We start from the raw sequence: 13,500 nt of genomic DNA, 5'->3' as shown, positions 1-13,500 counted from the left end.
CCATGCACTGTGGTTCCCCCCAGTGCTTCAGTCCTCTTCCAAAGAACCTAGTTCCTCCTTGGCTGAGACAGCCACATCCTTGGGAAGGTGACTCCTGGAACTCTTTACCAACAAGTGACAAAAAGCCACTGTGGTTTGATTCATTGGCATCCAGAGAGCAATTTGTGAGAGTCCAGGGAGACTTGTGGGCCTGGGAAGCTGGACACTGCCCGCAGAGGGCCAAGCGGGGGCAGCGTGTGGCCTGTGGGCTGACCATGGCTATGGTGACTGCTTGGGTTCCTTAGAGGCTCTTAGTATTTATTTTCAGCAGCGAGAAGGGGGCCAGAGGAGATTGTGGTCCCATTTTACAGATTGCCAGGCCCTTCCATAGTCCATCTGGGAGCCTTGCAGCCAACCGAACACTCTCCTCAACTCCCCTCTTGGCCTCCTTCTGATTTAGAAGCATAATGTGACCATCATGGACCACCACGCAGCTGCAGAGTCCTTCATGAAGTACATGCAGAATGAGTACCGGTCCCGAGGGGGCTGCCCAGCTGACTGGATTTGGTTGGTCCCCCCAATTTCTGGAAGCATCACCCCCGTGTTCCACCAGGAGATGTTAAATTACGTCCTGTCCCCTTTCTACTACTACCAGGTAAGAGAGGGGCCTTCCTCTCCTTTCTGTCTTGGGAGCTCGGGGGTGGAGAGAGTGTGTGTGTCTGCATGTGTGTGCATGTGTGTACACACGTGTGCGTGCGTGTGTGTTTGCATGTGCCTGTGCACACGTGTGCTCACTAATGCAGGATATACGAGGAAGGATCGGGGACACAGAGGCATATTTTTAATGCTTTTCAGGCTTCACTCAAGGATGCTTTTGTCCATTTCTACAGAAGTGAGACTGAAGGGAATACCTTTTATGGTACCTTTAGTAGCCCGTTGCTCTGATGGAGTTTAAGCTCCTGAGGGTGACCACCATTGTGCCCGCCTGCACGGGAGGGCTATAGACAGTCACATGGCATAATGGTGAAGAGCTTGGCTCCCGGGTCAGATACATCTGGGGGTGATTCTCCCACTTCCTAGCTGTATGATCTTGGGTGGGTCATTTCACCCATCTAAGCCCTGATTTTCTCATCTCTAAAAGGATGGTCATCAACTCCACGATGGAGGAGGTTGTGTGGATCACATGAGCTGGTGTACGTAACAGCTCAGCCCAGTGTCCAACCCAGAGTGCACTCAGGAACCGTTACCCAGTGAAATGATCTCATTTTTTGTCAAAACCTCTTTGGTTAGATTTGGGGAAGAGCTTCCTTACTCTAAAAGCGAGAAGTAGTGTGACTGACTGCCTGGGATAGTTTGTGCCTGTGGTCATAGCACCTTCGTCTACTCTCAGGGGTATCCCAGGGCAGACTATGCATTATATACAATCTGTATAGCCTTCCTAGTGATCAGACACCAAAAGGAAAGAGATGTGCAGCCTCTTCCTTCCAGGGGGACACTAACGAGTGAGTCAACTGTTCGTGTGCAAGTTCTGTGCCGGACGTGAGCTACAACTTGGAGGGAGACAGACAGATGCAGCCCTTCCCCTTGGGGCTTTCAGTGAAAGGGTGGGGACAGGGCCTGCTCACCCCCCCAACTCACGAAGGGCATGAAGGGCCTTCTGTCTCTCCAAGCCCAAGCCAAGCCGGGGCCCACCTTGCCCACATATCTGCCCTCTTTCCTGAAGGTGGAGGCCTGGAAAACCCACGTCTGGCAGGATGAGAGGCGGAGACCCCGGAGAAGAGAGATTCGATTCAAAGTCTTGGTCAAGTAAGTGGGAGCAGCCAGTGTTGACATCTGACCCTCAGCCCTTCCTTCTAGGCCTTGAAGGGCAGGGAACAATGAGAAAGGGTTTGGAGGGACTTCCCTGGTGGTCCAGTGGCTAGGACTCTGCACTTCCACTGCAGGGGGCATGGGTTCGATCCCCCGTTGGGGAACTAAGGTCCTGCATGCTGCACAGTGCGGCCAAATAAATAAATTAATTACAAGGTATATTAAAGCTACAAGAAAGAGAGAGAGAAAGGGTTTGGCCCCCAGAAATCCAGACAACAATTCCCAGGGTCACCTGCCACCTCTGTCCCAGCCTTCTCTCTCCTCCCTTTTCCCAAAGGGGCTGAGTGGTGGGTGGAGTGGGGGAGAGGAGGAGAAGGGCGGTGAGTCGGGGCTGACAGCTGGTGGGAAACCTGGGCTCTTTTCCCTCAATCTGCTGCACTTTACATGCTGGGACCCCGTCTTCCTCTGGAAGGAAGACTCAGCACACAGAGTATGTCTGTCCCCACAGAGCCGTGCTCTTTGCGTCAGTGCTGATGCGTGAGACAATGGCTTCCCGGGTCAGAGCCACGATCCTCTTTGCAACAGAGACAGGAAGATCAGAGACACTGGCCCGGGACCTAGGGGCCTTGTTCAGCTGTGCCTTCAACCCTAAGGTAGCCGACTCAGCCTGTGCATGGAGAAGTCTGGGGCAAGTTACAATGACTGCTCTGCTCCTGCATGTCCCCGAGCCTTGGGAATGCTGATGTACATTGAAAATCTGTGGTAGAAGGAGAGAGGTGTGGCCAGGGATTCCCAAATTTACCTAGTAAATAAGCTTTTCATAGTGTTCCAGGGAACACAGTTTGAGAAACACCTTCTTAATGATGCCAAGTCTCAATATCCATGAGGTGTTCTAGATGGATTTTATCCGCATTTACAGAACACCTCCTATACAGGGTGCAGTGCTAAATGTGAAGGGAGCGGAGGATGAATACGATGCAGAGAAATAAAACAAAACTCCCGAGGGTGACAAATTCCTTCCACCAGTGTTGGAGTTGATCCTCCATCACTGAAGGCCTCCTGGGTCAGGTAGGCCTGGGTAGAACCGCGAGGCCGTGACACATGTCACCTGAGATTAGCTTCAGGCAAAGCATTTGGGTCCCCGAGGTGCCAGAGGAGTTGTCGTTTTTGTAAACTGCTCATCCCGTTTTTGTGGAAAATATGTCCACGCGCTCAGAATTCAAGATAGCAATGGAAGCGGTGAGACGTGCTCTGATTTGGGACATGCAGTATTTTGGAGGCAAACCCTCCAGGGCTTGCTGATGTGTTCGCGTGGGAGAATCAAAGAATCGAGGATGCTGTGTTCAAATAGGTTCAGTAGACAGGGATTTGTTAAGTACTCACCTCCTCTGTGCCGGGCACCAGGGGACCGAGATGATGAAGGGGACTCCCGGCCTGAGTAGGGTGAGGAGAGCGCTGGGAGTCTGGGGAGGGCGCCAGCCTGGGAAGCAAGGGCTGATGTCCACCCTGGGTGCCGTGCAGGTTCTCTGCATGGACGAATACAGGCTGAGCCATCTGGAGGAGGAACAGCTACTGCTGGTGGTGACCAGCACGTTTGGGAACGGAGACTCCCCCGGCAACGGAGAGGTGGGTGGCCTGAGTCCCAGGGGTCTGGGGTCTGGTAGAGCCCAAGAGAACCAAGGAAAGGATTTGGGGACTCAGCATGTCCTAAGGAGGGCACTCGGGAGTGAGAGCTCGTATCACTCTGGGTCGCCCTAAGGTCAGCCATCGGCTGCCTCCTTCATAATTTCCTCTGTGTGCGTGAGCTGCCTTTCCTGTGACGAGCTTAATGTATTTCAGTAAATTGACCTGCCTTTTTAAATTCAAAAATTCATGTTTAAAGGAAACTTTCTATCACTCGCACAAATGGAAAGCCAGCAGAAATTGGTCCCAGGTAAATCCAATGAAAGCCAAGCAGTTACTGAATTCTAGCTGGATACTGTTGCCTAACCATGGCTTGCTTTGTTTTTTAAAAAGAGTAATAAGCAAGTATGAGAGAAGTGTTAAGTCTCCACTAGCAGCAGTCTGAGATTTTCTCCCTAGTGTTCAGGACAAAAGAATGAAATAATTGAAACAGGAATAACTATAAAAAATTAAAGAAGAAAAGAATACTCTCTTACCATGTGATCTGACACTATTTTCCACCTAAAGTTATCTTGAGTTCCTGGGAAATCAGGGTTATTTCAGAGAATACGGGACCAGTTGTCACTCTGACAAGAAGAGAGGCTCATGTCCCATCAGGAGTCCCTCTGGAGATGCCCTGCTATAAGGCAGGCCCCCCTCTGCCAGGGCTGGATGGGCTGGGGGTTGGGCTGTCCTCGCCCCCCACCAAAGGTCAGGCCCACATGAGTTGCTAAGGCTGAACTTGTCCCTGAGTCCCAGCCAGGCAGCCCCACCTAAACCAACTTCCCTGCGAGCACCTTGAACTTTCTCCTGCCAGATATGTCCAGTTTTTAAATGAGCCACCAGAAGAAAGGGAAAAGTGGTGCTTTTATTAATCCTGTCCTGGGAACTCTGTGGTTCTCTCTCTTTCTAGAAACTGAAGAAGTCCCTCTTCATGCTGAAAGAACTCACCAACAAGTTCAGGTGAATCTCTTCCCCACTCCCAGAGGCTGGGTTCCAGGGACGGAGCTGGGTGTGTATAAGTGGGAACTTCCTGGGATGTCCAGGCCCAGAGACAGCCTGTTCTCAGAGGTGTTGTGGGTCAAAGCAGGGACACCAAGTCCCGTTCACAGTTCTGCAGGCCAGGCATGGGGTTGGTCGTGGGAGTTGGAGACGAGGCTCGGGAACCAGGGAGGACAGGAAGGGGCTGTGCACTGGCAGTCCTTGCCCGGCTGGGGCGCGAGGGTCAGAGGCTGGCCTGTGGGCGGGGTCAGCTCACCCAGCCTCCGTGCGTGTCCTCCTCGGGCAGGTATGCCGTGTTTGGCCTCGGCTCCAGCATGTACCCTCAGTTCTGCGCCTTTGCTCATGACATCGACCAGAAGTTGTCCCAGCTGGGGGCTTCTCAGATCGCCCCAACAGGGGAAGGGGACGAGCTCAGCGGGCAGGAGGAGGCCTTCCGTGACTGGGCCGTGCAAACCTTCAAGGTCAGTTCACAGCCGGAGCTGCCGCACAGCACCGGGAGGGAGGCTGCGGTGCACTCGTGCCCAGGACACCTGTGCTGGGCATCCTGGGTGGCATGACCCCTGCTGGCTCCTGTAGGCATGGTCCCGGGTGTGGGCCGGGATCGCAGGCCTGAGAGCTCAAGTCCCTGCTGCTTTCCCACAGCCCCCAGAAGAGCTCCACTTGACACGTCCCTGCCCTCGGGAAGCTGTGGTTTAAGATCTTTCCCCCTCTGATTATCCAGGTCACCTCCTGACATCCTTGTCTTGTTTCAGTGTCCCAGCCACAGAGAACTTGGGGACAGGGATATCTCAGTAGGTCTTTATCACCTGTGGCTTGACCCCACTGACTGAGAGAACTCCCTGAAGCAAAGCGTTTCACCCAGCAGTGGGGCTTACGAACACCACCTTGAGTGGGTCCGACATGGTTCCCAAGCCCACGTCTCCTCCACACGATTCCACGTCAGGAAACTGGGAGTAGTCACACCTGTGTCATAGTGTGGGCATGCGGATAAAGCGAGGTGCTGTCATTATTAATATTCATGATAACAGCAATAGCTACTGTGTGCTGGGACCAGCCATGTTTTGGGTTCTCGTAACAGCCCAACCAGATGAGTGTGCTTAGTAATTACACAAGGCTCTTAGCTCAGCTGCAAGGACTTAAAAAATGGTAGCTACTGCTGATGACAGGGATGATGGCTAACACCAGTCGGCTCCATCTTTGTCCAGGCAGCCTGTGAGACGTTCGAGGTCCGAGGCAAACACCACATTCAGATCCCCAAGCTCTACACTGCCAATGTGACCTGGGACCTGCACCACTACCGGCTCGTGCAAGACTCACAGCCTTTGGACCTCAACAAAGGTATACCTGCTTCCCCGCACCACGCGGAGCTTGCTTGCCCTTCCTGCCGGGGTGGGTGTCTCTGAGTCCTGAGCCTAGGGTCAAGGAGACCACTAAGACCCTCTGAACAGAGGCAGCTAGTCTGGGGCTACCAGGCATCTCTCTCTTGTTGGGTCCAAGAGCCTGCTGGGATGCAAGACTTGCAGGCGTGCTTCGTCTCTGAGAGAGGCGGTTTAGGAGGAAACCCTGGGAGGGCAGTGGAGAGAGAAGGACGCTCCTATGTGCCAGGCACTGTGCTGGACTCTTTGTGCACCTGCTCTAAGTGACCCCTGACACTCATCCTGTGAGAAAGGCACAGACAGAGAAACTGAAGTTCAGGGAGGTACAGCAAGTTGCTAGCAGATGGCCCAGTTGGGATCTGGGCCCCAGCCTTCCCGCTCTAATGGCAGCCAGGTATTATGAAGAACATTTCTCAGAGGCAATTCCAGGCTGCAGTCTGGGAACTCTGAACGGCCCATCTGGATGCTGTGCTTCCTCTTTTCCTATACCAGGACCACAGAGGTCCTACACGTTCCCTCATGCTTAGGATATCCCCAGCTTCAACTACGCTCTCCTGTGGATCCCAAGCCATGGGATGTCCTAGAAATTCCCATATTGGGGCATTTGCATTGCATTTCCCAATACCTAGCAGCGGCACAAGCAACCTCCGTCAGACCAAGGGTCTTTATCTGTGATTCAGAAACACAGTGGGAAAAAAAGAAGGGAAGGAAAACCCCAGCACCACCACAGTGAGACGCCCCAGGGTAACGTCTGGGTGTAATTGACTCGGCACGTGGAGGCTGCCCCACCAACACTTAAGAGCCGCATTGCCGCTTCACTGTCTCTCTGTCCCACAGCCCTCAGCAGTATGCACGCCAAGCATGTGTTCACCATGAGGCTGAAATCGCAGCGGAATCTACAGAGTCCAAAATCCAGGTAGGGCAAAGGAGAGGGCTTCTTGGGTGACGTTCCACAGATTTTATTTTAATCCAGGAAAGACCAGAGCAAGTCAGTCTTAGAAAGGAGAGGAGGGAAGTGTCCACTGGCATTAGCTAAGATGCCACTGGTAGGGTCAGCTTGATTGTTAACCCCTGTGGCCACCAGCACCTTTACATTGGGTCTCCATTAACCGTGGGCCAGTTTTCCAGCTTGGGAACGAGGCACCTGCTTCACTTCCTGTCCTTTGTGACTTAACTATTTCACCAAAAGGGGAGGGCAAGAAAAACTCAAACTATTTGACTTTCTTAAGAACTTTCAGGAAAAGTTTTGGCAGGGAAGGACCTTTCCCCGCCAGGTCAGCCAGCAGTGTGGATTCTCTGTAGGTTTTGTTTTTCTGTGCTGTCCTTACATTCATTAGCGAAAGTGGGCTGTGTTCTAATAAGAACCAGATTTGTGCTAGACACTAGGAAAGGTCTGTCTCAATGCCCACATACCTCCTAGTGCGATGCTCTCTTTAGGCGGAGTCTGTGGTCAAGCTCTTGAGGGCTTGGGAGGGCTGCATGGGAGGATTCCTGTCCACCCTCTCCCCACGGAGAAGCCGCAGGCCGGGTCAGCCCCGGGCCCTCTTGAGCACCCCAGCCTCAGGAGGCCGGCAACCCGTGCTCATGGAACCGGGCAGGAAAATGAAAATAGGGCACGTTTCCTGGGGAAACTGGCCCACCCATCAGGGAGTGCTGGAGGAAATCCTGGTGGCGTAACCAGAGGCTTCTTTTTCCTTCTGCAGCCGTACCACCCTCCTGGTGGAACTCTCCTGTGAGGGCAGCCAAGGTCCAAGCTACCTGCCGGGAGAGCACCTCGGAGTTTTCCCAGGCAACCAGCCAGCCCTGGTCCAAGGCATCCTGGAGCGAGTGGTGGATGGCCCTGCCCCCCACCAACCCATGCGCCTGGAGACCCTCTGCGAGAACGGTGAGCCTTCTGCACAAAAGCCTCAGCTGAGGCCGCCCCCAGCATCCTCCCACCAAGCCCCAGCCCCACGGATGGGCTGGGCCCAGACCTGTGCTGCAAACGGGCAGCTAACCCTGTCCTTCCTGCTGAGTGGTGGGCCTCTGAAGCCCGCGCCAGAGCAGCCTCGTACATAGTCCTCGACCGGCCGCCGGGCCAGCAGGAAGGGCTGCTTCTTTGGGACTCTCTGCCCAGCACCAGAGGCTGGGCTATCTTTCCCCTTCATTCTTTGCTTACCCGGCCACTTTTGTTGGTTGACTGATTCATTTTTCCATCAAAATTTTAACTACTCACATCTTATATGCCAGGCAGGCCCTGGGCTACAAAAATGAATGAGACTCCGTGTCTGCCCTCAGAAAGCTCACTACCTAGTACAGGATGCAGATATGCAAAAATAGTCATAATTATTATTATAATAATAACAGTAGCAGCCACCATTTTGGGGGTAGTTACTTGATGCCAGCATTTTATCAATACATGCATTGTCTCTTTAGTCCCACAACAAACACGCATGTGCAGCTTGCTTGGTGACATGATAGAGAAATGTGGAAACTATGAAAATGGTGAGCTTTGAAGATTCAGGTCCCTGATCCATCACTTACTAGCAATGTGACCTTGGGCATAGGAGTTAACCCCCCGAGGCTTTGTTTCTTTGTCTCTAAAATAGAGATAATAGAGCCTTCCTCGCAGGGCTGTGGTGAAGAACAGATGAGTAGATACGTGTGTGTACAACCTTCACCACAATTCCTGGCACCAAACAAATGCAGGAATGGAGGAATATCCATTTTCCATGGGCTAATCGACATTTGTCCGGAAGGTCAGAGGAAGGTAGTTTAATACACCCTGAAAGTCTCTTTGGATCCCGAATTTTATGTTTTGGAATTTATATTGCATTTTCATGGCATTCTAATTTCATACTGCTTCCCCATCGAGGGTCTCATTTATGCCCACCTTCTGTGGGCAATGGGCAGGGCCAGACCATGGGTGACCAGGAGAGCTTGGCTCCTCCTGGCCATCCTAACTGGAGAGATGAGGCTGTCCTGGGGTGGGGTCAGAGTCCCCGTGGTGTGCTAAGGCGAGGCTCTCAGCCTATGTGGTGAGCACAGCACTGGGTGACAGGCACTAGGAGAGGAAAACTAACGAAATCAGTAATCACGGGCCTTCCAGCCCTTTGGACTAGCTCCCTGGCCTTAGCATTCTCTGCAATCATGATACCTCCAAAAAATGTGTCCCCCTAAAGAGAGTGGCCAAAATAGGACAGCAGGAGCCTGAGAAGCAAAGTCTGGCATTGTTGCCCACTGTCCAGGAGTGTGTGAGAGAGCCTGCAACTCGGGGATAAGGGGGCAGAGACATCCTTGTGACTGTAGGGGGACAGATGTGGCTCCTTAGGCCTGCCTGGGGTCTAGAGGAAATAATGTAATACTAATATTTTTACCTAATACGTGTACTGTTTCATTCAGTCCTCATGCAAACTCAGCAGGACAGGTTTTATTATCACGTCCATTTCACAGAGACCGAACCCAAGTTCAGAGGGTTCAGTCAGCCTACTAGTAAGTGGGGAGCCAGAGTTTGAACCCATGTCTACTGGCTCCAGCGTCCATGCTGTGACCGCCCTGCATACGGCCTCTTGGCACTCCTTGAGACTTGCCACCTCACTTTGGGCTGAGGGCTGCTCACGCAGTCACCCCTGGAGACTGCAGTTATGGGCTTTTCTCTAAATGAAGAACTGGCCTCTGGGGTGTACATCAGTCTTTGGTGAATTTAGTCATGGTGAGTCTGTAGTTCAGCTGTGTGTGTCCTGCTGAAGTTCAGGTCTGGGCCAGAGAGCGACTGGACTCTGGTACATAGTTAGTTTTGCAGGACTGTGTCAACTTGGGTGCCCTTTGGAGGGCTGTTGACCAGCCTTTCCTGGCAGCCCTATCGCTGGGCACCATCTTCCTGCACTTGAGTTGGGCACATGAACTCTTTTGCTGTTCCTGGAACCAGAACTCCAGTGTCTTCTCTCCCCTGCAGCTGGAGGGTAGAGGGTGTCTATCCCAGATGCCTCATCACTCTTTGGGAAACCTAAATGGGGCCTTTTTCCCATCCTGACTCCTTTCTTCCCTATCCAGGCAGCTACTGGGTCAGGGACAAGCGACTGCCCACCTGCTCACTCAGCCAGGCTCTCACCTATTTCCTGGACATCACCACCCCACCAACCCAGCTGCTGCTCCGAAAGCTGGCCCAGCTGGCCACGGACGAGGCTGAGAGGCAGAGGCTGGAGACCCTGTGCCAGGTGAAGGTCGGGGCTGGTGGGTGAGGCAGGAGCAGGGCCCCAGAGTCGGGGACATTCTGAGCCTAGTGCTGGTCTTTAACCTCCAAGGGGAATCCACCCCAGCTTCCCAAAGTGCGATTTGTCAAAGGCTGGGAGGAAGCCAGGCATCCTCTCCTGTCCCATCTCTAGGACGTAGTTGTGTCAAGTGAACTGAATTGTTTTGAATGTCTGCAGGATGAAACCAAAGTGCACTTCCTCAGAAATGAGCTAGAAAAGGAGAGCCACTCTGTCTTTTATTCCCCACACCTGGAACAAGCCTGGAATTTAGGAAGTGATGGAGGATGGATGGTGTGGATGAATGGATAATGGACACAGTAACAGATGGGTAGTTGAATTCATAAATGAATGAGAGAATGCCTTAACTCACCTGCAACTTTCTAGACCCACGTCTTTGCAAAAGGCACTGAATATCATTATTACCGTCACCATTATCGCCAATTATCTTGATTCCAGCCACCTCCACTGCCCTTATCCTCTGACTGCACTGCACTAACCCGGCACACATTTTCTCACTTAATTCTCACAACATCCCCATGAGGTAGGGGATGCTATCCTCATTCCACAAAGGTTAAGTAATGAGGACGAGATCCCACAGGTAGTAAGAGCGTTCGGCCAAGATTTGAACCCAGGTCTGTATGATTCTGAAGCCCTTCCCCAAATTAGATTAGAATAAAGATTTGACTCCTGCCTGCAAGTTGCTGACAGTTAAGTTCTAAGCACACAAGTTAGGGAAATGCTACTCATTGGCCTGAGCTCCTCCAGGACAGAAACTTTTTCCTCTCTAGCTCGGTGTTCTCAGCACCGTGGACAGCACCTGGTTCTTTGAAGTGTGTGTCGTGCAAGTGGATGAATGAATACTGGATTGTGACAGCCTCTTCCCTCTGTGTGGGGCAGGCGCCCTGAGACACTCATATTGCCCTTGGCTTTCAGCCGTCTGATTACAACAAGTGGAAGTTCACCAATAGCCCCACCTTCCTGGAGGTGCTGGAGGAATTCCCGTCCCTGCGGGTGTCCGCCAGCTTCCTGCTCTCCCAGCTGCCTGTCCTGAAGCCCCGGTATTACTCCATCAGCTCCTCCAGGGACCACGCACCCACGGAGATCCACCTCACTGTGGCCGTGCTCACGTACCGCACCCGAGGTAAGGCTGGGGCAGAGGCTGTGGAGCGGCCCAAGTCTGCTACTTTCTGGGCAGCTGTTCAACATCTCAGCTTTGGTCTCATCATCATTAAACACCCACCTTCCTGAGCTGTTAACAGCGATAGGAGGAGTATGGGAGAGACTACCATGAACCAGGCACTGAGCTAACGTCTTTGTGTATGTGTGATCGGTAACCATGTGAGACGGGAGCTGTGTCCATTTCACGGGTGAGGAAACTGAGGCACAAAGAGGTTAAGCCACAGGTTCAGAGTCACCCTGGTAGCAGGTAGAGAATGGAGATGCAAACCCAGGTAGTCTGACTGCTGAGTCCAAGTTCTTAACCACCATACTCCTCTCTACTGTCCAGCTCCCGTTGGGACAATTTAATGAGGTCAGATGTGGAAAGTACCCAGTACTTAGTGGGCGCCCAGCGATTCTTAGTCTTCCTGATAGTCCAGCCTAAATACAGGGGTGATTCTGCCTTGATGGTTCATTCATTCACTCACTCATTCAGCGATGATCTATTTCATACCTCTTTATGCCTGGCACCACGGTGGGTGTGGAAATACAGCACACGTAGACCCTGCCCTCATGGAGCTTCCCATCTAGAGGGAACAATGAAGAGAGATCATAGAAACAGACAGCTGTCATTGTGTAGGTGCTAAGAAGGAAGGTGCAGGGTGCTGTGAGGGCAGAGGACGGGGGATGGGCTGACATACACTGGGAGGTCCCCCACCTTGTCCAGCTGGATGAACCATGCCCCTGCCTTCTCTCCGTAACTGAGCATTGCCTGGGTTGGCAAAGCTGGGGCGCTGGCTCACACCTCAGAGCCCTTTGTGCTCTGAGAAGCACAGTCACACGGTTCCTGAGAACTGGGCAGAGACTCTCTTTGCTCTGCTAGAGAACATCTGCAGAGGCCAAGTCTCAACCCTCAGACCAGGAGCGGAGAGGCAGGCACATCCTGTGAGAGCAAGGTTCCATCCAGAGGAAAGCCAGCGGGACTTCTCGAGTTGGTTGAAGTTCCCCTTAAATGCTGGGCCATTGGGAAGGGAACCTGGGGCTTCCACAAGCCCAGGAGGGGCCACTGGGGGAGACAGAGATGGAAGAGCAGACTGGAAGGCTCAGCAGCTTGTCCATCACCCACCCAGGGTTCCTACCAGCAAGGGCTGTACTCCTGAAGACACTGCGAGGAAGTGACTGTGGTCACCCTGAGGGGCCACTTTGTGCTACTGTCATCGGAGTTGAGTGATGGGCTGGGAGGGTCCCTGGAGAAACTCTTGGAAGGAGCATCGGAGTAGGAGTTAGGGAAGCTGAGCTGTGACCTGACTCTACTTCTACCCGAGTGACCTTGTACAAGTCACCTTCCCTCTCTGAGACTCAGTTTCTGCAGTGGCACAAGGAGAGCCTTGCACACTCTCTGAGTCCCTTTCAGCTTTTGCTAGCTCTGGGCGAATAGAGGGTGGAACTCAGAACCAGGAGAAAAACATTCCTTTGATTAAAGCCTGCAGAGTGCCTGAGCGGGCAGTTCAGGGAGGTGCGTCAGTGTGGGAGGAGCCACTGAGAAGGTTCACGCAGGGGTGGGAGGGACGATGCTCTTCAGGTGTGTGCTGTCCTTACAGACGGCCAGGGTCCCCTGCACCACGGCGTCTGCAGCACATGGCTCAGCAACCTGAAGCCCCAAGACCCGGTGCCCTGCTTTGTGCGAAGGTAAACACCCCCTCCACTGTGTCCATCACGGGACCACTGGCCGCGGGGAGTACTGGGTTGAAAGGGAGGAATCCGGGGTTTAGATGCCACTCTGGGCCCCTTGGCCCGTAAAGAAGGCACTAGGGTCACGCTGGGCCTCTCCATTCTAACCCCCAGTGGTAGAGCATGGCCAAGTCTCTAGCAGGGACAGAGGTGGCAGCGATGTTGGGGCCCAGAGTACAATGAGGCTCAGCCTTTCTCAGAGGGACCCCAGGGCAAGGTGATGGTGCGCCTGGACAGGGGACATGAAGCAGCCCGCGGGACTTGGGAAATCAACTTTTAGCTCGTTGTCTTTTCTACCCCGCAACACTACCGCCCCCGGCCACCGCCCCCCCCAGCTCCCCAGCCCCTGTCCTGCGTGTGCATCCGACCCAGGGTGTCTGAGGACGGGGCCTCTTTCCTCCTGTCCCCTTCAGTGCCAGCGGCTTCCAGCTCCCCGAGGACCCCTCCCACCCTTGCATCCTCATCGGGCCTGGCACGGGCATCGCCCCCTTCCGCAGCTTCTGGCAGCAGCGGCTTCATGATGCCGAGCACAAAGGTACAGCTGGAGGGTT

The 13,500-nt window shown here is 53.3% G+C and overlaps 1 protein-coding gene across 3 annotated transcripts in view; it reads left to right on the top strand.

Annotated features, from left to right (window-relative positions):
• NOS2 (nitric oxide synthase 2) overlaps positions 1–13,500 on the top strand; it is a 37,545-nt gene that overhangs the window by 21,263 nt on the left and 2,782 nt on the right. For all 3 annotated transcript variants that reach the window (XM_065896590.1, XM_065896588.1, XM_065896587.1), the window contains 13 exons: positions 440–634; positions 1,703–1,785; positions 2,297–2,441; positions 3,310–3,414; positions 4,364–4,413; positions 4,739–4,913; positions 5,658–5,790; positions 6,666–6,744; positions 7,532–7,713; positions 9,861–10,024; positions 10,994–11,201; positions 12,820–12,907; positions 13,363–13,484. In XM_065896590.1, the coding sequence (XP_065752662.1) occupies positions 440–634; positions 1,703–1,785; positions 2,297–2,441; positions 3,310–3,414; positions 4,364–4,413; positions 4,739–4,913; positions 5,658–5,790; positions 6,666–6,744; positions 7,532–7,713; positions 9,861–10,024; positions 10,994–11,201; positions 12,820–12,907; positions 13,363–13,484 (1,729 nt within the window). The remainder of the gene's footprint in view (positions 1–439; positions 635–1,702; positions 1,786–2,296; positions 2,442–3,309; positions 3,415–4,363; positions 4,414–4,738; positions 4,914–5,657; positions 5,791–6,665; positions 6,745–7,531; positions 7,714–9,860; positions 10,025–10,993; positions 11,202–12,819; positions 12,908–13,362; positions 13,485–13,500) is intronic.

Source organism: Phocoena phocoena, chromosome 19 (genome assembly GCF_963924675.1).
Source record: "Phocoena phocoena chromosome 19, mPhoPho1.1, whole genome shotgun sequence".
NCBI classification, from domain to species: domain Eukaryota; kingdom Metazoa; phylum Chordata; class Mammalia; order Artiodactyla; family Phocoenidae; genus Phocoena; species Phocoena phocoena.
Note: the sequence above shows the minus strand (reverse complement) of the source record. Positions and strands in the feature narration are given on the sequence as shown.